This window comes from Hemicordylus capensis, chromosome 6 (assembly GCF_027244095.1).
Source record: "Hemicordylus capensis ecotype Gifberg chromosome 6, rHemCap1.1.pri, whole genome shotgun sequence".
In the NCBI taxonomy this organism is placed as follows: domain Eukaryota; kingdom Metazoa; phylum Chordata; class Lepidosauria; order Squamata; family Cordylidae; genus Hemicordylus; species Hemicordylus capensis.
Window position 1 is genome coordinate 85,921,278 of NC_069662.1, and position 24,240 is coordinate 85,945,517.

At 40.2% G+C, this 24,240-nt stretch overlaps 1 protein-coding gene across 3 annotated transcripts in view; it reads left to right on the plus strand.

Moving 5' to 3' along the window:
- The window catches only part of GLI3 (GLI family zinc finger 3), a 376,435-nt gene that overhangs the window by 9,552 nt on the left and 342,643 nt on the right, over positions 1-24,240 (plus strand). For all 3 annotated transcript variants that reach the window (XM_053264771.1, XM_053264773.1, XM_053264772.1), the window contains exon 2: positions 16,217-16,379. In XM_053264771.1, the coding sequence (XP_053120746.1) occupies positions 16,256-16,379 (124 nt within the window). In that variant the 5' untranslated portion in view covers positions 16,217-16,255. The remainder of the gene's footprint in view (positions 1-16,216; positions 16,380-24,240) is intronic.

Sequence of the window (24,240 nt, forward strand, 5' to 3'; positions counted from 1 at the left end):
TGTTGTGAAAGAGAAACTCCAGTATGTAGTACACTGCTCTGGGCTCCTTGGAGGAAGAGCAGGATATAAACGTAGTAGTAATAATAATAATAATTCCTCCTCAGTGGACTATCTCTTAACAAGAAGACTGATTAGTGCTGTGGAAAAATACTTAGGTGCCAGATTTTTAATTAGAATTTTATAATCAAATTCTGAGGCTCTGGTCTTAACAGAATATTTCAGATTCTTTGATGCCCACATCAGATTTTTGAGATGAACTACAATCTGGGATTTGTTTAATACCCTGGAATTGGGGTATCAATTTTTACTAACAGCATTAGATTTTTGGAAAATATCATGCAATTCTTACTGAGGTACAATACTCCTTCATTCTGACTAACAACTGGGCATGAAAAGCAGAACTAGGGTTTCCAATAATAATCTGAAATTCAATTTTTATTATTCTTTTTCAGCTCTTCAAATAATGGGGTAAAATTCCTATTCAATATCTAGAAAATTATTTTATTAGGATTTGCTTGTTTTCTTGAAACAGATTCTAGGACTATCCAATCTATGATGCTTCAGAAGTGCAGTGTAGTCTATAAAACCAGACCAGGAGGCTCCCCCAAAGGTAGATGATGCTATGGTCTTACTTGAAGCTGTAAGGAGGATACGAGGTGTAAACAACCACTTGCCAAGTTGCCTGTGGCAAATGAGAATTGCTTCCAGGTGATCAAGAAGTAAACTCTTCAAAAACTGGTTCTTGTTTTATTTTAGGCCACAAATGACTGGCAGAGGTATGTCTGGGTAGGTGGACTATTAACTCTTTCAGGCTTATTTGCAAGGTAGCATTTGAACATTAAGTCATTCTAATTCAGTTTGCAGATGTTAAGGTAGATGTAAGTAAATGTACATCTGGGGGAAGCATGCCGCTTTGTACTTGATAAATTATTCAGAACATTGAAAATGCCTGAGCCAGATGGATGTGACCAAGAGGAGGAGTAAGCAAGCAACACAGGGAGTCTGCCCCTCCATGGAGCAGAGGGTGTTGATGGAGGGAAGTGATGAGTCTTCCCCTGCTAATGGAGCAGAGGGAATTGCTTTTTAAAAAACAACAATCAATCATTTATTTTTCAGAAACAGATACACAATTAAAATAACTCAAAAAATAAAAGGCCTATTATAAGTTCACAAATTTACACATTACAAAAACAATATGCTAATTCTAGACAACACACGCCTTTATGTAATTTTTCTTAAACCCAGGAGCTCATTTGATCCATAGACAAAACCAGATTTTAAACTATGTTACAAAATATAAATAGCCTGCAATCTTTCAGGTCTCTTATAGTTAATCATACTTCTGTTAATAAAATTCAAAAATGGTGACCATGTTACTAGAAAAGTATCAATATGATTTGTATTTAAAGTTACTTTGATATATTCCGTCAAAGCATTGCTAGTGGCAAGCAATGAATCTGTCCCCACCCCACATGGAGCAAATGGTAGTCTGGTTCATATATTTTTGGACTGGCTCCTAGACTTGAAACAAAATTTGTCAAGGCCTGCTTTAGAGAGCTGTAGCCAACGTGTGAATCAATTCGGATATAAATTGATTTGTATCCAAATCTGGCTGATTTGGGCGATTAAGAGACAGAACAAATCACCCCTGTGGTCCATTGGCTAGATTTGGGTCCAAATTGAATTGCTTTGAGATTCTGATTCCTTCTAATATCTTCCCCAGATTCCCAGCTTTCAATTTTTTTTTTTAAAAAAAGCTAAGATCTAGCCCTTGTAGAAGTGGAGTTACGGAGCAAAATGTGTGGTCGCTATTTATCAAGTGTTTATACTCTTTGGTGTCTAATAACTTTTCCTCATAATGAATCCCTATGAGGATTCATTACACACCAAAGAGTCCAAACACCTCAACAATTCCTAAAAAAATATGTGTACCCTGGTGTGTGTAGTTGACACATGGCAGTTGACAGTTGGCACTGTTCAGTGACAGTCAAAATGATCAGAAGAAATGAAGATGTGCAATGAACCCTCATAGAGATTAATTATGGGGAAAGTTATTATACACCAAAGAATCCAAACACTTCAAAAATCGTGACCACATATTTTGCTCCATAACTCCACTTCTACAAGGGCTGGAGCTTAGTTGTTGTTGTTGTTGTTGTTGTTGTTGTTGTTGTTTTTAAATTAAAGCTGGGGGTTCATGTTAGGGTTAGGATAGGGCAACTTTGAATCTCCATTATTTCCTATGGCAGAAATATACAAAATTAGTAAAAATGAAAAACAGAACCCATTAAAAATCAACCAAGTGGCCCATTGCCTTGAAATTTGGGTGGTAAGTGGTACCCATTGGGACCTACCCACCACCCAAATTTGGTGCCCCTAGGACCTTTATAAGTGGTCTGAATCAATCTGAATCAGAATTGAATTGAATTGAATGAAATCTAAATGTAATCTGGAGTGATTCGGGGGGACAGATTTGGACATACATCAAATCGGGTGATTTGATTCAGGCACAAATCAAATTGAAAAAATCAATTCATGCACATCCCTAGTAGCCAATATGGCTCCCTAACTAGTGTACCTTTTATGATACCTGTATTTGTAGAACTCATTTTTAATGCCTTTAAGTACAAGCTTAAACATTCATATGAAACACCCATATGTGTCTGCTCTGATGTGAGATTTTTCTTTACATGGGTGTGCTTTGGAGTGCTTCCCACATAATAATGCTTATGAGGATTTGGAGTTTCAAGGAAAGTTCACTGACTGGAATCGGCAGAAATTGAGTTATTTCTATGAATTAAAAACATGTTAGGTTGGCATTATCATTCAGAGCTAGGAACAAGAGGTTCCTAGGGATTGTTCAGATAATATACTGTGCAACAAGGAGCTGAAAGGGGCCACCAGAATTGTGACATTTTGTGGAAACACAGGGTCAGATTTTGGGATGAAATGTGATATTCTTGTGTGTGCTTTGTTTGTTTGTTTGTTTATTCATTCATTCAATTTCTATACCACCCTTCCAAAAATGGCTCAGGGAGGTTTACACAAAGAAATAATAATTAAATAAGATTGGTTGAAGAGGACCTGTAGCTCAGTGGTAGCAAACATGCTTTGCATTAATTAACTTAATCTTTTATACTACATTTTTATTCTGCCATTCCTCTAATCAGTTCAAGGTTTGCTTTCTTCCCATCTTATCTTCACAAAGTGTGAGGTAATGCAGTGGAGATCATGGCTGAATAGATATTTGTACCTTGTTCTCTTTGGTTCTAATGTTCTAAATGCCACACCGCACTGGCTCTCTTTGAAAGATTCCAGGTTTGGTTCTCAGCATCTCCACTTGGAAGGGTCACAGATTTCAGGGTTGGAAAGGGTTTCTGGCTTAAACCTTGGAGACTTACTGCCAGTTATAATGAACAATATTGGAGGACATGGACCAGTAGTCTAACTCTTTATAAAGCAGCCACACATGTTTGCTTCTTAAGCTCAATGGGTTACTTACTGTGTCTGTAGGTACCTTGCCTTGATGCATCTTCTTTTCACATGATCTCCAGTTTGGCTTAATCTTTGCCTCCTATTTCATCTTCCCTCTCTGCTATCCTTTTTGTTTTGTTTTGTACCTGGGCTTCATTGTTTCCTTCTGTTCTTGGGACTCCCATTCCCTCTCCCCCCGCCCCCCACCAACAGTTTACTATCTCTGTATAAATAACATGTGTCCGCATGTGAGAGTGATGCAAAATCTGTTCACCCAGGCTTTTAATTAAATATTGTTTTAATGATTTTAACATTGTTTTAAAATTTTAAATTATGTTTTTAACTTCTTTGTTTTAACTAATGTTTTAACCTTTTCTGTTGTCATTTATTTTGCTTTGTTGTAAACCGCCCAGAAAAATAAGTTTTGGGTAGTATAAAAATATGTTAAATAAAAATAAAAATGAATGTTTAAAAGTGACATATTGCTAAGGGGAAGTTTGAAAGGTCTTGTTACTTATTTTCAGTGTAAGTGTATTTAAGTTAAAACATATCTTCCATGTAATAATGGGAGTTGTTGTGCTTGACAGGTATTAAAGTGTATGTGTATAAGTATATAATAATATATGTTCACATTTTCTTTGCAGGAAAAAGGGGTGTTCACACCAGAGTGGTAACGTGTGGACAGTGGGCAACAGGGAATCGGCAGTTTTAAAAAATCTATCCTACTGTATGGGTCATCCCCTGGTTCTTGGAAATCTTGTCGCTCCAGATTAGCCTGAATCAGTGTGTTAAGTTTGGGTTTTAAGCATATCTGACACCAGTGTATTTGAATCTAAACAAAATAGCTCTCATATTGTGTACATTTTGATCTGACCAAAACGGAGCTTTCTTTATCTTTTAAATATTCCCAAGGAATGGAATAACCAGTTTTGATACAACTGATAAAGGGCCCTTTATGCATGAAAGAAACTGTAATTTCTGATTGTTCTACATGCTACCTTTTTGTGTGTTTTCACTTTCACATGGTTTTGCTTTGTTGAGACAGATCCCCAAAGATTGCCTCCAGTAGTGCAGATCAAAGCGGTGCATATGAACACCCCAAATACCCAGAGTCATTTCAGAAAAAATTAAACATCCTGTATTTGCTTGCCCACTGATCAGGGCACTCTGGATGCTGATAGCAATCAGTATAAACTTTCCCTACTGCTGATGTAATGATGATGAATGCTGTGGCACTGTTACTTCAGACAGCTCATCTCAGTGGATGCAAACCACTTGTTAATGAATGGAATACAATTCCAGCAGCATCGAATAGAAAACTAGGATAGGAATTTACAAGAAGGCAATCGGTTAAAAAGGCAAAGATAACAAACCTACAGAAGCAGAAAAACGTTTTGTGTTTCAGAAGAATAGTATAGTAGAAATCTTCCAGGTTCTAGTCTTCTAACCACTACATGTCATTGGCTCCTTTAGAAAGCTCAAAAGGGGCTGAGTTCAGTGTAACTTCAGAGGTCATCTAATGAGCTCACCGTTTTCTGCACTCAAGTTATCCAAGTTCCAGATTGCTTCAGGCCAAGCTCATCTTCATTGGTCCATATGCTTGATGGCAACCAATGTAGATTGTGCAGCCCAGGACTGCCTCTTCCCTCTGCACTGTAGGGTGTCAGACGAAAAAGACACCTGCCATTCCCTGGGATACTCCCTGCACTGACATTTGTGCAATGCTGCAATGTAGCAGGTGCGTTGGAAGCCACTGTTCAAATAAGCCATAGCCTAGCCAGTCAGTTGAATCCCAGGACATGATTTGAAGATGCATGATGCAGCTGAGCTTGGTCTTCTCCGTGCCTAGACGGGTGAGTGCCTGAGAACTCCCTAGTATGCCAGTGTGAGTTCCATAATGGAAGAAAGGCAGATATAAATATAATAAAGCAATATACTTGTATGAGTAAACTATTCCATCTAGCATTGCACACACTTTAAAGCCTACCTTAAGGTCAATACACGTGTGTGTGTTTTTTAAAAATGAAAAATGAGACTCTTGTGGTGCTGTGCCCAGTACCCGTGTGGTCATTGAATATGTAGAGCTAAAGTGTGCTGTCAAGTCGATTTTGACTCCTGGTGCCCGCAGATCCCTGTGGTGGTGGTGGTGGTGGTGGTCTTCTTCTTCTTCTTCTTCTTCTTCTTCTTCTTTATTATTTATTATTTATTATTTATTATTTCGATTTCTATACCGCCCTTCCAAAAAATAGCTCAGGGCGGTTTACAAAGAGAAACAATAAATAAATAAGATGGCTCCCTGTCCCCAAAGGGCTCACATTCTAAAATGAAACATAAGAGAGACACCAACAACAGTCACTGGAAGTACTGTGCTGGGGGTGGATAGGGCCAGTGACTCTCCCCCTGCTAAATAAAGAGAATCACCAGGTTAAAAGGTGCCTCTTTGCCAAGTTAGCTGGGGTACTTTTTTCTTTTGGTAGAATACAGGAGGGGTTTACCATTGCCGCCTCCTGTGCAGTATGAGATGATGCCTTTCAGCATCTCCCTATATCGCTGCTGTCTGATAGAGGTGTTACCCATAGTCTGGGAGACATACCAGCAGGGATTCGAACCAGTAACCTTCTGCTTGTTAATCAAGCATTTCCCCACTGCGCCACTTAAGGTGACTATATGAAATACGTACAGCCCTTTTTATAACTAACACCAACTGGAATTGTGCCTTTGAGACAAGAGGAAGACACTTCAGGTGGCACAGTGTGCTCTGGGTGCCCTTACCCCAGTTGGGAAGTTGTCTGCTGCATTGCCCTGAGTGGAAAGCTTCCGAATCGTTACTGAGGCTAGTCCCATGTGGCATGTATTCAAGTTGGCTAGTCTGAAGATTATGAAGTTGGACTGGCATCTATTAGAACAGGTTGCATGTACAATATGTAGATGCATTCTAAGTTGAAGTTATTACTATACAGATGTAACAAAAAGTATTTTTCATGTTATCTCTTTCTGTGGTGTACATTCAAATGAATTGTTATATGTTCACTTCTTCAGTGAGCATGCTCCAGGAACTTGTTTGTATCATCATTCCAATTTAACCATACATTGGCGCAAGCTTGTATTTTTAATAGTTTGAAAAGCAGAAGCGCACCTGCAAGCAGGTTGCTGGTCTGGGAGGGATTAGTTTGAAAGTGGGGCTCAGATTAATTTCTTGAATGGGCTCAAGCCTGCGGGAAAATTGCAAAAGGTTCAGGCACGGTTGAATGGAAAAAGACCATGACTGTTTGCTTTCACGGAGGAATGTTTATCCCTGAACTTTCATAGGTAAAATAGAGGATTGTATTTTCTCTTGGCTGCAGTCATCATTCTTAGGCACATACAGGCAAAGAATGGTAACATAAGAAATTAACTTTCCAGTGTCTGAAAGTAAGTTTTTCCTCTTGGAAAAATGTGCATGTTGTGTTGAGGACGATGTGACAAGGAAGCTCTGCAGTGAAATTGCAAATTAAAACGGAACACTTATGCAATGCAACACCCCTCCCCCCCGCAATTCTGTAAAACCTGTTAGATTATGTGTTGGTGGAGATAAAAATTCACTGGTTCTTAACTGTAATTTAAAATAATTATTACTTGTATATTAGTCCAAATATATATATATATATATATATATATATATATATATATATATATATACCTGCTACTTTTGAGATTGAAGAGAATCTACAGTAATAAGATAATATACAGTATTAATTCAAATATACAGTAAGTGCTCCTGATTTCTAGTCATCAGTGCTTTCCAGGGACAGCCTTGGTAAAGTTCCTGTTTTGACCTTGTGTTTGTCTTTTTGGAAAGATCTGGAGGTGCCTTGAGATATTTTCTAGTTGGAATTGCTAAAGTTTGCCATTCTTCAGGTTTCAGCTTCCTGTGTGTTGAATTTCTGGGCAGAGGTGGAGGGTATAAACTCCTTGTCTTTGTTGCCCATACATGTGCGTGTATATAAGCATATGAACACTGGTTGACAAAGTGACTAAATTTACTCCAGAAAGTCCCCATTGAAATTAAAAGGACAAGTTAGGCATGCTATTTTGCATACTGGAGCTGTTGAAGTCCATCTGAATAACAAATTGTAGGGTATATGTTTTTCTAAAATACCCTTACAGGAAGAACAAACACCCTATTTGCTCTCAAATCAGTGTAGGACAAGCACAATAAATAAACACCACATACAGCAGGCAGAGTTGTGAAACTGCAGGTGGGCAGTGCACAGGCAGTGAACACTGGTGTGAGAAGAGGGGTGTTATAAGTACACAAAAGTGTTACCTACTTTCAGCTATAAAATGCAGGATATTTGTCCTGTCCCTTACTATTGACTTTGTATTCAACGTACGAGCTGCTGTGGCTGTAGTCATTTTAGGATCTGTGCCACTCAGTTGTGCTTTAGTTTTGGGAATTAGTATGGCATTCTAGAGAAGAATACTCTTTGGGAAGCATTTCCTTAGGAGTGTTCATATTTTAATGGGTTAAGCAAAAAGAGGGTTGCGTTTGTATGTTGTGTATGCCTAAATGACAGCTAGATTTAAGTACTGTTGTCCAGTGACTTGGAAATTCAGTGGAACTTACTTCTGAGTAAACATGCATAGGATTGGGCTGATGGAGTAAGTGGACTAAAACAAGTCTGAAAAACGTCCGCTTCTTTCTTTAAAGTAGAGTCCATCCTTGCAGCTCTGCTCTGGTAAGGCTTTGAAAGTGTGCAGGTTGATGTCTATTGAGGCCCCAGCAAATAGGCCTATAAAAAGTTATCTTCCAGTGACTGGAGAGTGGGATAGGATGTTTTATCTTGTATTGCTACCTTGCTTGATTTCCTGTGGATGATATTTGTCCTTTTCCACCTTGGCCTTTATACACTTATATTTATACAAATATCTTCAATTCTTTCAAATCTAGGAGTGATAATTGGAATGTATTTGGCAAACCAAGAAACTTTATTATGCCTTTGCATAAAGAATTCTGAGCATAGAATTTGGGTTTCCTTCTTGGAGTATTGTTTGAGCATAAGGATGCCAAGCTGTGCTTTGCTGTGTCTCCCACCAACCCCTGTGGTGCTTTTGACTGGTTGAAGAACACCTCCCTGTCATTTACTTGAGTTAATAAGGCAGCAGTAATGCTCTGAAAGAAGAAGGGGGACTTAGAGGCAGTATTTCCTCAGCTTGTTGGTTATCTCTACCACTAATATCATTGAGGTACTACAGTATGTAAAACAAAGCCAAGAAAATGGTAAGGAACAGCATGTTCTTCTCCCTTGTTTTCTCTTCAAAAAAGGATAAGTAATATGCCTTGGTAAGGTAGTGATAGGTAATTATGACCAGCCAAAACACTTGATATGTGTCTTGTGCTTAAGTTTCTAGTAGGTCCTCCAAGCCACAGCTATTCCAGTGAAACTGAGATAGGGCAGGCTGGTTTCTAGCTAGAAATGTCATGTTGGTGATGGAGGCCAAGTACACTGTGCAGGACATCATAAATCAAGATAACATCACAAACCCAAGTGCAGGTAGTTGAATATCATTTCAAGTTTTGCAATTTATCAAATTTTAATAAAATGTTTTAATAAATTGATAAATTGATAAATTAATAAATAAATATACTCCTCTCTCCATAGGGAGATGAGAGCTGGTCTTGTGGTAGCAAGCATGACTTGTCCCCATAGCTAAGCAGGGTCTGCCCTGGTTGCATATGAATGGGAGACTTGATGTGTAAGCACTGCAAGATATTCCCCTCAGGGGATGAAGCTGCTCTGAGAAGAGCAGAAGGTTTCAAATACCCTCCCTGGCTTCTCCAAGATAGGGCTGGGAGAGATTCCTGCCTGCAACCTTGGAGAAGCCACTGCCAGTCTGTGAAGACAATACTGAGCTAGCTAGCTAGACCAATGGTCTGACTCAGTATATGGCAGTTTCCTATGTTCCCCATGTGTTTGTCCATCATTCTAATGACTTGACCTTGTTGCCTAGAATACTGGAATCCAGAGGCAGAGTTTCAGTTATTGATTGATTGTTATTTGTGTTTTATTTCCTTCTGTCTTCCTAAGTATAGAACTAGAGGCTCCCCCCTTCAAAAAATAAACTCTAAAAATTCAGGGAAGGAGCCTGGAATATCTCTGAAGAGTATGTGTCACCTCCCCCACTGGGACTACAGCCTGAGAACATGTAGCCTCTTAAATTCCGACACAGCATTTTAGCTGTTTGTTGCGTTCCGCTTTCTTTTGCGTCATTAAAGGAGTATGTAGACTTGAGCAAATGTATGGAAGTTGATAAAGATTATATCTCATGGAAATACTTGGTTAATAAGAGAGAAGAGGAGTGGTAAATAGTTCAAAGCAGGAGTACATGATCAGAACTGAGATACAATTTTTACAGGATTGTACCATTTCTAATTGCAAGTAGAGGAAATTGCATTCATTATAATGCTTTCCCATATTGCAAAAGTAAAATATTGTCCTATAGTCACAAAATTAGCAAATCTGGGCAAGGTAGTCCAAAGCTTTTCTTGATGGGAAGCTAGCTTTGTGTGTACAGATTTTTTTATTTGGGAAATTATTTTTAGTCTACTTTTTAGTAGGCTTATGAAATCACTCAGTATTCTGTGTGTGTGTGTCTTGTGTCTCCCCTCCCCCCCAATCAACTTCAGCGCGTGGACCAATATGAACCAAATTGGGTACAGTTGTAGGGATACATAGGGACACCTCAACAGCATAGTTGGTGATGATGCCATCCACCCTGATCCAAGATGGTGGATGCATAAACATTTGAGGCATTAGTGGGCTAACTTGTGAACCACTTAACTGATTTGAACCAAATTTGGTACAGCTGTAAGGACACATAGGGAGACCTCAATGGTGTAGTTTGTGATGATGTCATCCACACCAATTCAAGATGGCAGTCGCATGAATGTCTGAGGCTTAAGCGGCCTAATTTGTGGACTGTCTAACCAATTTGAACCAAATTAGGTACACTGGCAGTAAGTGATACACAGGGACACCTCAATAGCATAGCCTGTGATGATGTCATCCACACTGATTCAAGATGGCAGATGTATAAACTTTTGAGGTGCAAGTGGGCTAACTTATGAACCACTTAACCGATTTGAACCAAATTTGCTACAGCTGTAGGGGCACATGGGGAAAACACAGTGCCATAGTTTGGGATGATATCAACCACCCCGATCCAAGATGGAGGACATGGGAATTTTTGAGGTGCAAGTGCACTAACTTGAGGACTGTCTAACTGATGTAGTGAGTGACAAACAGGGACACCTCAGTGGTGTAGTTTGTAATTATGTCATCCACCCCAATCCAAGATGGTGGACGTGTGAACATTTGAGGTGAAACAACAAATATTTATATACCGCTTTTCAACAAAAAAGTTTCCAAAGTGGTTTACATAGAGAAATAAATAAGATCTAGCTTGTGGACCTCAATTTGAACCAAGCTAAGTCCAGATGTAGAGACAGAGAAAGTTGGCTGCTTAGTTCTTACTAGAACAGCTTGTTAAAAAATCAAATTCACTTGCAGTCTGAAATAGTGTAGACCAGGCCTGCTCAGCTTAGCCCCCCCCAGCTGTTTTTGGACTAAAACTCCCATAATCCCCAGCCACAGTGGCCATTAGCCAGGGGTTATGGGAGTTTTAGGCCAACAACTAGGAGGGCCAAAGTTGAGCAGGCCTGGTGTAGACCAACAAAAGCTGCACTGTATGACTATTCTGGTTCTCAGAGATGAACTACTTCTTGGCAACTGGGGATAAAACACACACACCTCCAAACAGTAGGTGATAGATTCCAAAATTAGTTCTCACTCTATTTAACAGGAAGATAGACAGTCCTTTCAGAATGGCAAACTGTAGGTTCCTAGCATGGACAAAAGGCAGGAAAGCAGTCTGTCGGCTAACATATTCAATATGTTAGGTTAAGAGATAGTGACTTGTGCAGGGCCATCCAGTAAGTTTCATGACTGAGTGTACATTTGAACCCAGATAATCTTGCTCCAGGTCTAGCAAAGTATTCACTAGACCACACTGATGGTAATTGTGAATATCATCACTTCTTCTGTCCATCTTGATTCAAAACATGTATTTTTGCCACCAGAATGAGCTTTCTTTCTTGTACTTGTTCATGAGTTACAACATTCTGTAACTACATTGATGTATCTGCTCTCATGGAAAATGGTAGCTTCAGAATTAATGCTGCAGCTTGAGCATGACTGCCCAAGCTAATTTTTCTTGCATGGTTCGGAATACAGATGTAAAATTTCTGGAAATTTTGAGGCCTTGGGGGAAACTAACAATTTTTTTAACTTTTGGGGGAAGAAAATTGAAATATTGGGGGTGGGGGATGCAATATATACAATACCTGTATCATTTTTAAACTTTAAAACAGGGCGCAAAATGAACTATGTGATTAGCACAAATAAAATTAGTTATTTATACTTTGCATAGGTATGAATAATTACAACTGTATCCAGGTGTTACAACTTGAGACTAGGTTTCTCTGGGACTTTGCTGACAACAGGCCTCTTGCTGCATCTGTCTCCTTTTGACTTTTTTTTTAAAAAATTAAAAAAACCTCTCCTCAGGGAGGGCAGTAGGCTGCTTGTTTCTCTGTAGGAAAGTGAAACGCTGTGTTGCAGTTCTTTGACGTGAGAGTATCTTCAAGATGAACAGGGGCTAAATCAGGAAGATAGTATTATTATTAATTATTATTAATTCAATTTCTATACTGCCCTTCCAAAAATGGCTCAGGGCGGTTTACAAAGAGAAACAATAAATAAATAAGATGGCTCCCTGTCCCCAAAGGGCTCACATTCTAAAAAGAAACATGATAGACACCAGCAACAGTCTCTGGAAGTACTGTGCTGGGGGTGGATAGGGCCAGTTACTCTCCCCCTGCTCAATAAAGAGAATCACCATGGTAAAAGGTGCCTCTTTGCCAAGTTAGCAGTATGTCCAGCACTCTCCGGATCAAAGAGGGAGGCAGGCCAGAGGAAAACAGTTCACAAGTATTTTTTAAAATGGGGATCTATTGCTATCCAGGACTGTTATCACAATGTGAATGGGTGGAGAAAAGAGGAAAAGGGAATGGTTTTCTTAGGCCAGCAGTTCCCGGACTGTTCAATAGGTGACCCTACCAACAGATTCCACCCCCCACCCCGAGACCTGCAAAATGGTTCCAACCTGCTGGCCCTTTGCCTCTGGCCATGCCTTCTGATGTTGCTGCTAGCATGGGGGACAGAGCCACCCCCTGCCTCCCTCAACCCCACAACTCTGTCTCAAGGCTGCTGGAAGGTAAAGCAACCTGCATTTTGAAGTAGGACAAGTCCAGTGGTGGCAAGGAGCTTCTAGCACAAAGCAGTCATCACCTTGTTAGCTGGCTCGCTCTCCTGTTTTCTCCCTTCATTGCCCCACACTTTCCACAGAGGCTTGTGCACTTGACTCCATTTTTGGGAGCTGGTATGGGATGCAGGCATGCCTGAGGCTGTCGCCTCACCTCATTGGTGAGCCATCCCATTCCTACCTTTACCTGCAAGAGAAAATCCCCTTAGCTGCTTCTACAGCACTTTCCCTAAATTTAATGCTTCAGATTTCCTGATAGGGTGGAAGGCATCTTCCCTCCCACAATCCCTCCCACATTGAAAACCTCATGCTGCTTATGTTTTGGTTTCAGTTTTCATTTGCATAGTGTGTTTTTAATATCTTGCTGATAAATGTAAATTGCCCCATGAACTGAGCTTGCTAGATCATTTAAAGCATAGCTCGTGTGTGCGTGTATGAATATGAGAGAGAAAGTGAGTGTTAGTTTGTGGTTATTAAACTAAGTATGGCCTTATATGTTCAGTGTGCAGCTGGTTTCTTTGGAGAGATGTAGAACATAGCTGAGGGAGGTCTTTGTTTCATTTATGTGTTTCCTGCTTGACCAGGAAGCCGTGTGTCAGCTCACCTCCTCTTATTCAAGTAAAAGAGCCTGCATGTGTGTGCCCAATGAAGATTTTCTTTCTATTACACCAGAGCTTTTACTTACAAGGCGCAGCATTCAAAAGTGGCACCCCATCTTTAGTCTGTGTCACAGAGTTTAGCTTACCACCTCAGGACTCTAATTGCATATGTAGCCTTTACCAAGTGGACGACATAGGATGCCTTCATTGGATTGTGTAAAAGTTAGTATTTTGCGTTATAGAAAGAAGAATAGTAGTCTTGTGTTCTGTTGCTTCCCAGGTTAATCTCTGGTATAAATGAAGACGTCATTCAGAAAGCAGAAGAGGGTATGCCTGCAGCAAACAGACATTGGGGCTATTCTCATGAGCAGCAAAAATCGGGCTAGGAGAACCCTCCCCAGTTTTTGCTGCTCGTGTAAACCACCGGGCTCTCAGGCGAGCCCAGTGGCTTACAAGCGGCTAGCCCGCTTTTGTAGCCCTCCCCTAAGCCCGGGTTTGGGGAGCAAGTGCTCCCCAAACCCAGGCATCCCGATCATGAGTAGCTGCGGCGCAGCTACTCATGAGTAGACCCCCGGAGGGGATGTGAAAATCCGCCTCCCGGCTCTGGGGGTCTCCCCAGTATGCCCTGTGTGCTCGCACAGGGCATCCTGGAGCTCCCCAGCCCCTGCCGGCTCCGTCACAATCATGTGGGCGGCCGATCCGGCTGCCCAGGGCTCCCGCCCTGATCATGGGTGGGGAGAGGAGGCTTAGCCCGCTCTCCCTGCTCTGCTGCAGAAACCGGGTCTCCCCGATTGTGAGACCTGGCTCATTATCTGAGTCAGCAAGCAGGGAAGGTTCCTTTCAATCTATGAAACCAGTGCAGCCCTGGGGGTGGGTAATCTCCCTTGCTGCCTAGTTCATTAATATGTGTTCATTAATATCAGGTTTTTGTCCTTGGGATGTCCCAGGAAAAGTTGGTTAATTTTCTTACCACATTCCAATTAACTTCTTTAGTGCTTCGCTTCATCCTGATATTGTATGTGATGCATTGCTTCATCAAACCCAGTTCCTGGAGCCCTGTTAAGCTAGTGGTTGTATTCCCAATAAAGATCACCTTTCAGGTGGTAGGCCTTTTTGCTCTGGGAGGCTTGCTGGTGTGCATTCCTGCAAGTAGATCCTACTAGCAGGAAGGCCCCAGTGCAAATGATGAAAGGTTCTACTAACAGGCAACATTTTTTTTTTTGTCAGGGCAGGTTAGCTGGCTAGGAAGTGCTCCAACCTGCCACTTACAGTGCATTTTAAAGGAGACAAGGGCACAAAAACAGTTTAATAACTAGAGCCTTCCATATTTCTCAAAGTAAAAAGTGATGGAAATATGTGTAAGGCACAGAAGGGCCAGTGAGTCAACCAAGGTGAGCCAGCCTTGATTGTGTATGAGAGAAAATCTTTAGAGTAAAACCAACAGCATTGCTATTTGCCAGTTTTTGGAAACACTGCCTCCTGTTATGGTAGCGTCAGGGATGGGACAGGTTGTCAAATCCCCGCCCTTTTCCCTTAAGATTCCAAAAATGTCTGCAACCGATTCTGATATTAGTTCCTGTATATTAGTAGTTCTAAGCCTAATAGATAGGAATACAAAAATTTACTTGAATAGACTATCATGTATTGTATTATACAACAGAAATATGTGAGTTATTTCCTGAATTGTCGTTGGCTACTATCTTGCAGTCAATATATTGTTGCTCAGAAAATTCTACCCTTCTTAGAAACCTGTAGGTTTTTATATTGTGTGGATGCCAGAGCTCCAGAAAGGTGAAGCAATCTAAGAGAGATAAAATAAATGAATTGTGAGTAGCAGCAAATGACCCCAAAGTAGATGGTGAAAGCAGGATAACAATACATGCTTCCTGCAGGAATTTCCATTTTAGGGTGGTTGTTTTCGAGAAAGCAATCCTACTGTGACTAGCCCACACTTTCTTTCTCTTTTTCTCTGGTTTTTCATGGGTGTGGTACTCCAAAACCCCTTTTTAGAGTTATATTTCTAAAACAAACAAAATGAACTGTTTACATGATCGATCTTGAAGATATAATTCACTGTGGTGTAGCTGGACTGATGTAAATGTCGAAGTTTAAATATTTGGATTTACAGTCAAATGAATGATCAGTTCAGTTTCTACTATATAGTTCCAAACTGGAATGAGAGGGAGGAAGAGTTGGCTTTTTGCCAAATCCCTTAGAGATTATCCACAGTTTGCTTTGGGGCAGCGGGGCAGGCTTCCTGAAAAAGGTTGTGTTCTTTTCATACCACTTGGAAGAATATTCAAGTAAAACTTGATTCTGTGTAACACATTAAATCTGTGTTGGAACTTAAAACAAAAAGAGAGTGAGCCACTATGGCGTAGTAGATAGTGTTGGCTTTGGGACCTGGGCTTTAGTCCCTTTCCAGCCACTCTTGTGTGTTGGGTCCAAAACACAAAGTAATGCATAAACTGAGTAACTGAATCAGTAAAATAAACTAAGGTTGCTTGATGATGTGGCAGTCACACCCAATTTCAGCTTAATCTACCTCACATAATTGTTGGGAGGATAAAAGGATAACTTTGAGATATGCTGACCCGAGCTGTTGGAGGCAGGGTGGGGATATAAAGTTCATTCGATCAGCTTTGGATGATGGCCTGTCGCTTGCTAATGGTGATAAGCAGCACACTCTTGTTTGTGTGAGAAGTGCGGCAGTGTGTTTGGGTGTGTCTTTCTACATTTTGAAGTCTGACAGTGTCTGATGGTGCTCCTATTTTGCTCAGGTATCGGTACGAAGAGAACGGAAGTAATGAGAAGTCATCATGGAAGCCCAGTCCCATAGCTCTGCCCCGGGTGAGAAGAAAAAAGTTGAGAATCCTATAGTGAAATGTTCTACTCGAACAGATGTCAGTGAGAAAGCTGTTGCCTCCAGCACAACATCCAATGGTAAGTAACAGCAGCGATTTACTAGCAGCCAAACCTGCAGTAATTTAATGTGTGCCGCATTCCATGTGAATTGAGCTTTTGCACCTGGATTTGGCATTTGTTCTGAATAAAGGCTCAAGCAAGCAACGTGGTGAGGGGAGAAGAGGGAAGTGGGAAGGAGTGTGTGTGCGTGTGGTGTGGAACAGTGAGCCCTGTTTTGGCATCAAAGCTTGTCTTTTTCTTCCAAATTATCTAATTTGAGTTGTAAATAGTGATGATGTTTATTATGGGAAATTCCTGGTGTAGCATTTTGGAAAATCATCATGATTAGCCTGGAAAGTACTCAAACTATTTTGCATTATTTTGCCATGAAAATTGCTTACCCTAGTTAGATAATTGGTTAGTACAAAAATGTCCTTGTCAAAAATTAATGGCAGGGTTCGTGTTCTCTCTCTCTCTCTCTCTCTCTCTCAACATCTCTTCTTCCAAATCTACTCATCTTGGATTTCTTTAATCACTCAAGACAAAACAGTTAACTTACCAAAACACACACACACACACTATGCTCATATTAGAAATGTGAATAAGTAGTTTCAGAAATGCACTCCATCCAGTATTCCTTTGCTTGTTTGGTAATTAGATATGCACATTGTTGAAGCTTTCACCTCTTTCCTCCGCTTTCTGGTTTTATTTAGAAAGTCAAAGGTCACTGTTTAAAATTTCTTTTGTAGTCATTGAGCTACCTTTGCTCTACAAAATGGCCAAAGAATCTGAATCTATTAGTTTTGCCTGATGTATTGCAAAGTATAGTTGTAGAAATGAAATGTATTGATTCCCCCCACCTCCTCCAAAAATTGTGTGTGTGTGTGGGGGGGGGGATGTCTTCTCCTTTCTTCCCTTCCTAGGCCTTTCCTGAGGGTTCCTGCCTGTGTTTGTTTAAATTCAGACAGGCTAAACTGAGTCTCTCCTGTCATTTGGAATATGGCATGCATTAGTACAACTTTTTTGCTGATTCACACACCACTTTGCTTAACCTTAATTGCAAGTACAAAGAGACTCTGAGGTTTGTATAAGATTTTAAAAAGAGTGGGGGAAACAGAAAAATATGTAGCTGATACAGTTTATGGGAAAATATTGCAGCAGCACTGAAGGAAAACTGGGAAGCTGCCACATGGCAGCTTTTCATATTGCTAGTTGGTGTGTCTCCATAAAAGGCAAGTTCCTTCCCTTGCAAATGAGCAGAAAGTATTGGTGTGTATTGAAGGGCTCATACTGTTCCTGACAGCTTTGTGTCCAGCAATGACCATCACAGGTTGAAGCGCTGTGCTTGTGTATATGGAGCTGAGTCTGCTGAATTAAAGTCCTGGGGATGCATTGAGAATTGTTTGGTAGTCCAAAATGTGGCTAAAATCCAATTCCTTTCATATAATCTTTACCTAGCAATTTTGCTTTACCATGTGTAAAAAAGAGTCTTATGATTTGTGTGGCAAAGACTATGCATCTATTATATTTTATTATAAAATAAAAGATAATCATCTAATGTGGTATAAGTAGGGCCGGCCCTAGGGTTTTTGGCACCCTACATGACGTACGACTTTGGTGCTCTTCCCTCCCCCCCACATTCTGTTAAAATTATATTCTGTACTATACAGAATATAATTAATATAATTTTAACCAGAAGTGGTGTGTGTGCATGTGCCAGTCCTACTTGGCGACAGGGGCAGTAAGAAAGCAGCTTCTACCTTTATACATCCAGAAGATGTCTTACCACTCTTGCCCTGAGCTGATGCCAAGCTCTGCGCAGAGTCCGCCACTGCTGCTCAGTTAGCTAGTGCGCATGTGCTGTGGCCATTTGAGGGATCAATCTGGCAAAGATTTTTACTGGACTGGCCTCTCAAATGGTCACCGTGCATGCACCCTGGCCAGCTGAGCAGTGGGGGTAGGTAGAGTGTGTGACGGGGGTGAACTCCATGGGGATGCAGATAGCATAGAAGTAGTGGGACTTTTTATGCATCTATAAAGATATAATCTGCTTCCTTATCACCACCTCATGCCCCAGCTCACGCTCCCACATTTGCAGCCCCCAAGGTCTGGTGCCCTAGGCAATTGCCTAGATCTGCCTATTGTTTGGACTGGCCCTAGATACCAACTTTTGTGGGTCAGAGCTCACTTGAGAAATCATTGAAGGAATGGATTACTTACGGATGTTTCTAATGGAAGGAAACATTGGTAAGTAAATAGTCTTAGAATACTTAATTGAATTTCATTTGAATGAATTAGATCCACTTTCTAATTCATTGCAATCCAGTGCCCTATCTAGGCAGTGGGTGGCCATTTACAGGAGGAACTCCACAAACTTACAGACTCTTCCTCCTTCCATAGTCAACAGTGTGGGAGCCTTTTGGATACCAAAAGGATACCTAACTGGATACCAAACCCATGTTTTTAGTTGACCTTATTAACTTGATTTGCTTCCCATATGTGAGCAGTCCGTTGTGCTCCTCACATTTTCTATGTCTGGGTGTTAACTTCTAATCTTAAAGTTGGGCAGATCTATTAAAGACTTGCCTTTTCAGATTTTCATGACAGTGGCCACTAGAAGGCTGTACATGGCCTATTAATTCTCAATATGATTAGCGCTGTTTAATTGTTCTGAGTCCTGAGCTGTAACGTAAAGTGTGCCTTCGAGTCAGTGTCAACTCCTGGCAACCACAGAGCCCTGTAGGTCAGTATTATTATCCGCATATCACAGATGGGAGGAAGGGCAGAATCAAGAGAATAATGGCTTGTCTGCCATCTATTGAGTTGATTGTTGAAGTTAAATTTGAACCCTGGACTCTTAGCCATTACACCATATTCATGTTAACTCAGTGTTGTAGTAGCATACAATGAGTTAACATGAACGTTGTGTATTGGCTAAGAGTCCAGTTAATACCCTTGTTAATCAGCTCCACACAGATGAATCTGTAGTAGGCTACAGTATCGTTTATGTGGAGTTGATTAACAAGGGTAACTGCCATTTTTTATGCAGACGGAAACAAAACGATTTGATAGACATTTAGTTAAGCAAGAGTGAATTCACATGGTGTTTTTTGTTAAGGTAAGTCATTACAGGATGCTTTTATCTTTTCCATTTCATGTAATGAATATGTTTTAGGAATGCGCCCACATACAGAGACAGCTGGTGTTTATCACATTGGAGATGCTGTTAGCTGTCAAGCCTCTCCCTAGATCAGCCTGCCCAGTTTCAGGCATGTGGCTCCCATGTGTTTGCATGCAGGGGCCTTTCAAATGCCAAAGAGAAGATGTGGTCAGATATGCTGTGGCAGTGCAGGGACTAGGTGCCTCTGTGACACGTGAAGCAGCTCTTAATAATATGAGAAAGGAACATACATGTCAGAATGGATTCTTTCTAGATGGAGTCTTTTCATTCGCTTTGACTACAATAAACAAAATTAGCTCAACTTATCAGTTGATTAAAGTCTAGTTATGATCCTAAGAAATGTAAATTAGTTGCATGAACCTGTGCTACACGGCAAGCTGTCTTAAAACTCCACTCTGTTTCAAAAGCAGGTTGCAATATGGCATGGTTGATGTGGTTGTATGTCGGCTGCTAATAGAAGAAAGACTTGTCCAAGCCTCTTGCATGAGTTTAAGCAGCTCTTTGGGTCTTGGGCAATATATCTAGTTTGATTTACACAAATTAAGCATTTGGGATTGCTGTGTATGATTTTCCCTCAGGAATACTAACTTGCATATATTGGCCAAAACACTTATATAGCAGCATACCTAAAGGCATATGTAAAAGTCCTGGTGGCGCGCTGAACCCCAGTTATGTCAGACACCTGTGCAATAATCATGAATGTGGTTAACAGGGATATTCATTACCTTTGGGGAGATGTGAATTTGAATTAATTAATGCATGTACTGTATAGTAGCCCCAGATACTTGGAGGAAAGATGATTTATACGAGTAAATCATTATTAATATAAAAGTGTTGGAAATATTCTTTGAATTAGCACACAAAATATTATTTTCCCTGCAGCAAAGTAGAAATATTGTGCAAGTTTTGGAACTCAGCCCAGTTTCGACCTGATTAACTTTAATGTTACCTTTTCCTTATAATATTTGTAAACAAATATGGCTGGAAAAAAATTTCAAATTCCTAGAAGTCGGATCACATTTTGAGGCAGGCAAAACAACTCAGTTTTCCTTCTCCTCCAAACTACTAGCCAGTAGCCATGAGATGTACATGCTTTTATATGGTGAGACAATTCCCATCTGCTGTCGTCAGACTGGATGAACAGACATCTGGGAATTTCCCAGTTCTGTGGGAGGGGGGAAAGTGTAATGATGGCATTTTAGTCTTAATTTCATGTAATCCCATTTATATGGACTTTATAATGGCAGCACTTGGCCCCAAAATAAACATATGGCAAAGCATGTACTTAATCTTCCTCCATTGAAATCAACAGAACCTGAAAGTGTTTCGGCTTTGACTGAGATATGTCCGTTTGTTTTTCATAGATAATAAATAGGGCTAGAAGTTTTAATAACTTAATCTGTAGATTAACCAACTAAAGCTTTAGTTGATCAGAGAGACAACTTTAATCAGTGTGACTGCACATTATGGACTCATCAGTTTGTTTATTTTTTAGGCAGTTTTATTTCTGCTGTAATACTGTAATAATATAGAGTGCAAAAGAAAATATTAAATATAAGCCTTCCCTCTAAAAGCAAGCAAGCTTTTATTTGAAAATTGTCTTACACTTCCTTCCACATTGCAAAAAAGGCACTAATATTGTGGTTTGTATTTTATGCAAATTTATATAAATGTAATTGGTTCATCAACAAAAAATCCTAATTAAAGTAATTTAAAGGTATGGTTTTAAAACAGTAATGTACTATTTATTTCATCTAGAGGAGTGTGTGTGTGTGTGTGTGGCACCCTGATGCAGATGCAAATTCATACTGGTATTAAAAAAGTATGTCGCCGTGTGTCTTCAATGTGTTGCTATTGTGCCCGTGAAACATCTCACAGTTTCATATGTGGATTTGCTCTATCTGTCTGCACTGGATTCCTTTGCCACTAGCACTGGTATGATATGAGGACTTTTGTGCTTCGAAGCCAGAGCAGGATATAGTGTAATTGCTTTGGTATTATGTGCATGAAGCAGCTGTTACCTATCACACAGGGAAGAGGATTGCTGCATCTGGATGCCAATCTAATGAACTGTACTGAAAAATAGAATGATCCCAATAATTTTGGGTGTTTCTAAAGATTGATATTTTCATTCAAGTTTTCACATTTTTCTTCAGATAATATTGGTGCAATGTGGCTGAGTTTTTATAAATACAAAATGAAATGTGTGCACAATTTAAATTGCATTCTTTTTATCTGCATAGTTATTGACATAGTATTAAATGATCTATGCCAGCTGCAGAATATACAGCATACAGACTTAAAAGGTCTTACTTTTTAAACAAACCCAGAAACATATTGCAAGTATTTGCTGAAAGGCCAGGTCACACAAAATGTTTATGATTTCTGTTTGATAGGTTTTAAGTAAACAAAGAAACAAGGTAAGATTGTTCTGAAGGTGCTAAACTACTTGGTGTGTTTGCCAAATAATTCCCTACATGCATCTTCCACTCATACCTGCATCACCTCATAAACCTGTCTTTAAAAACCCCAAACAGTAGTCTTCTTTCCCCCCCCCCCTGAACAGCACATTCATTAGAAAAGTTTGCAAGGTAGCCCGTTACTTGAGTGACAACTGTCCAAGGAATGTATATGGACATTTTCACAGTAGACATTTTTTTCTTGATAGTGAACTAGGTTAACATTTCCTGTGGATTTTACACAGGGCTACTAAGCATGCTGAAAAAAAGAACTCTCTTTCTCTCTCTCTCTTTTTAAAAAAGTGCCATTTGAAGGGAAGTGGGCCACTAGCTTAGCCTTAAAAATGGATTAAGCAAATTCATGAATGATAGGTGTATAATGGTTATTACATATCACATTAAAGCTGAATGGAATCTCCATGTTCAGAGGCACTATACCTGACTGCAAGATACTGGTGCTGAACAGAGGAGAGCAATCTCTATCATGGCATCCTTGTGAGCTTCTTGAAGCACCTGGCTATCTACTGTTGGAGAAAGAATATTGAATTGATGCAATTTTATGTTCTTAATACTTTTGACAAGTGTGCATTTGTGCCCTGATGATTGTTTCTTTCCAAGAGTTGAACTTAGCATCTGGCAGTCCAGGGGAAAGTAGCAGGAGATTTTCCTTTCTTGCTCAAACCACTGGTCCATTCTGACCTGACCTGGAAGCGCTTCTGGATGACAGGGTGTAGTATCCGATCTATTCTGGCCTACTGTTGTTAAGAGCTTGAAACTCGGAACTGAATTCCCATCTGACACCCTTCTACTCATTGGTTCGGGGTCTACGATGAGCTTGAATCCTAATACCAACAGCACCTGCAACAGTTTCCCAAACTGCTTTTTAAATGTTCAAAAATACAGTATTTGGGGTTAATTGATGAAAGCAAAACTCTCCAAAACTTTGGGAGACTATGCAACTTTTAGATTTCAGTCAGTATGCATAGGATTTAGTGAGGATGTTGAGTGCACCCATTTTTTTTATACCCATAAATCTATTAATACCCTTGAGTTCTTGTTTCCCCCAAATCCATTTATGCTAAATGCTATCCCCTCATAGACTATTGGCATCGCACTTCGCTAACCACAAACTAAGCTCTAGGGTTAAAATAGCACTATGAGTGTTCAGAAGCAGCCAGTATTTCCATTATAAAATCTTAATTTCATCTGCTTAGCCATTAAAATCTGCTCCAGGCTGGAAACTTGTATAAAAAGGTCAATACTGGCATTGGTTAGAAGTTCGACTGAATTCTCTCTCTCTCTCTCTCTCTCTCTCTCTCTCTCTCTCTCTCTCTCTCTCTCAGACACACACATGTTTAATTGCCCCACTGGATAACAGCAAGACATTAACGCTTCCTCACTGAAATTTGAATAAACATTTTCAGGTGGTGGTTCTTGCTCACATCTGTATATTGGCTTGTGTTTTGTTATTTTTAACTGAAACATTTCAAGCTAGAATAATGTCCAGGAGGATCTAAAGAGAGATCTTGTTGGAGATTCCCATGGAATGCATAGTAAGGGTATGTAGTAGGTGTCAGACTTTCAAGCATCTACCTCTTCGGTCAACACAGTCTGTATCCTGTCAATTACAATAGTACTAGATGGCACATTGGGAGCATTCAGTCCTGGCTCTGTGAAAAGCTTAGTTTTCAAGTCGACATAAATGTGAGTGGTTTTATCTGCAAGATGGTCATAGTGGGTTGGAGAAGGCTTAGTCTGATGGACCCTGGTTCCCTAATTTAGGAGCCCCCAAACTGCTTGAAACAGTTCCACTGAATTATATTTAGCAAATGCAGTGGTGACACCAAAAGAAATCTTATTTGTTTGCTACACCTCCATAGAGTAGCCTCCTCTAATATGGGCCATAGCCTATGTTTGCTTAGGATTTTATGACAGTGATGCTCAAGCTATCTACCAGCCTGTTTCATTGTCTGTAGTTCTCATGTATGCCTGGAGGGTTGAGAGAGAGTGTTTTGGACGCAGCTGTTCCCATTGTCTGGTCCAGTGCCTCATTCCAATGAGAGACTTGGGCGTTGACAGGATTGTTTGCTCTCTCAGCAGGAAAAACCCCCAGGGCCATCAGGAATCCATTAAGATCTATACACCTCCAGGTGTGGACCATCCTAACTGGACCATCACCCTGAAGAAGTGTATGAGGTCAACTCTCAGTCCACCATTCAGTTATGACCAAAAAGAGCAAATTGAACATATTCTCCGCAGT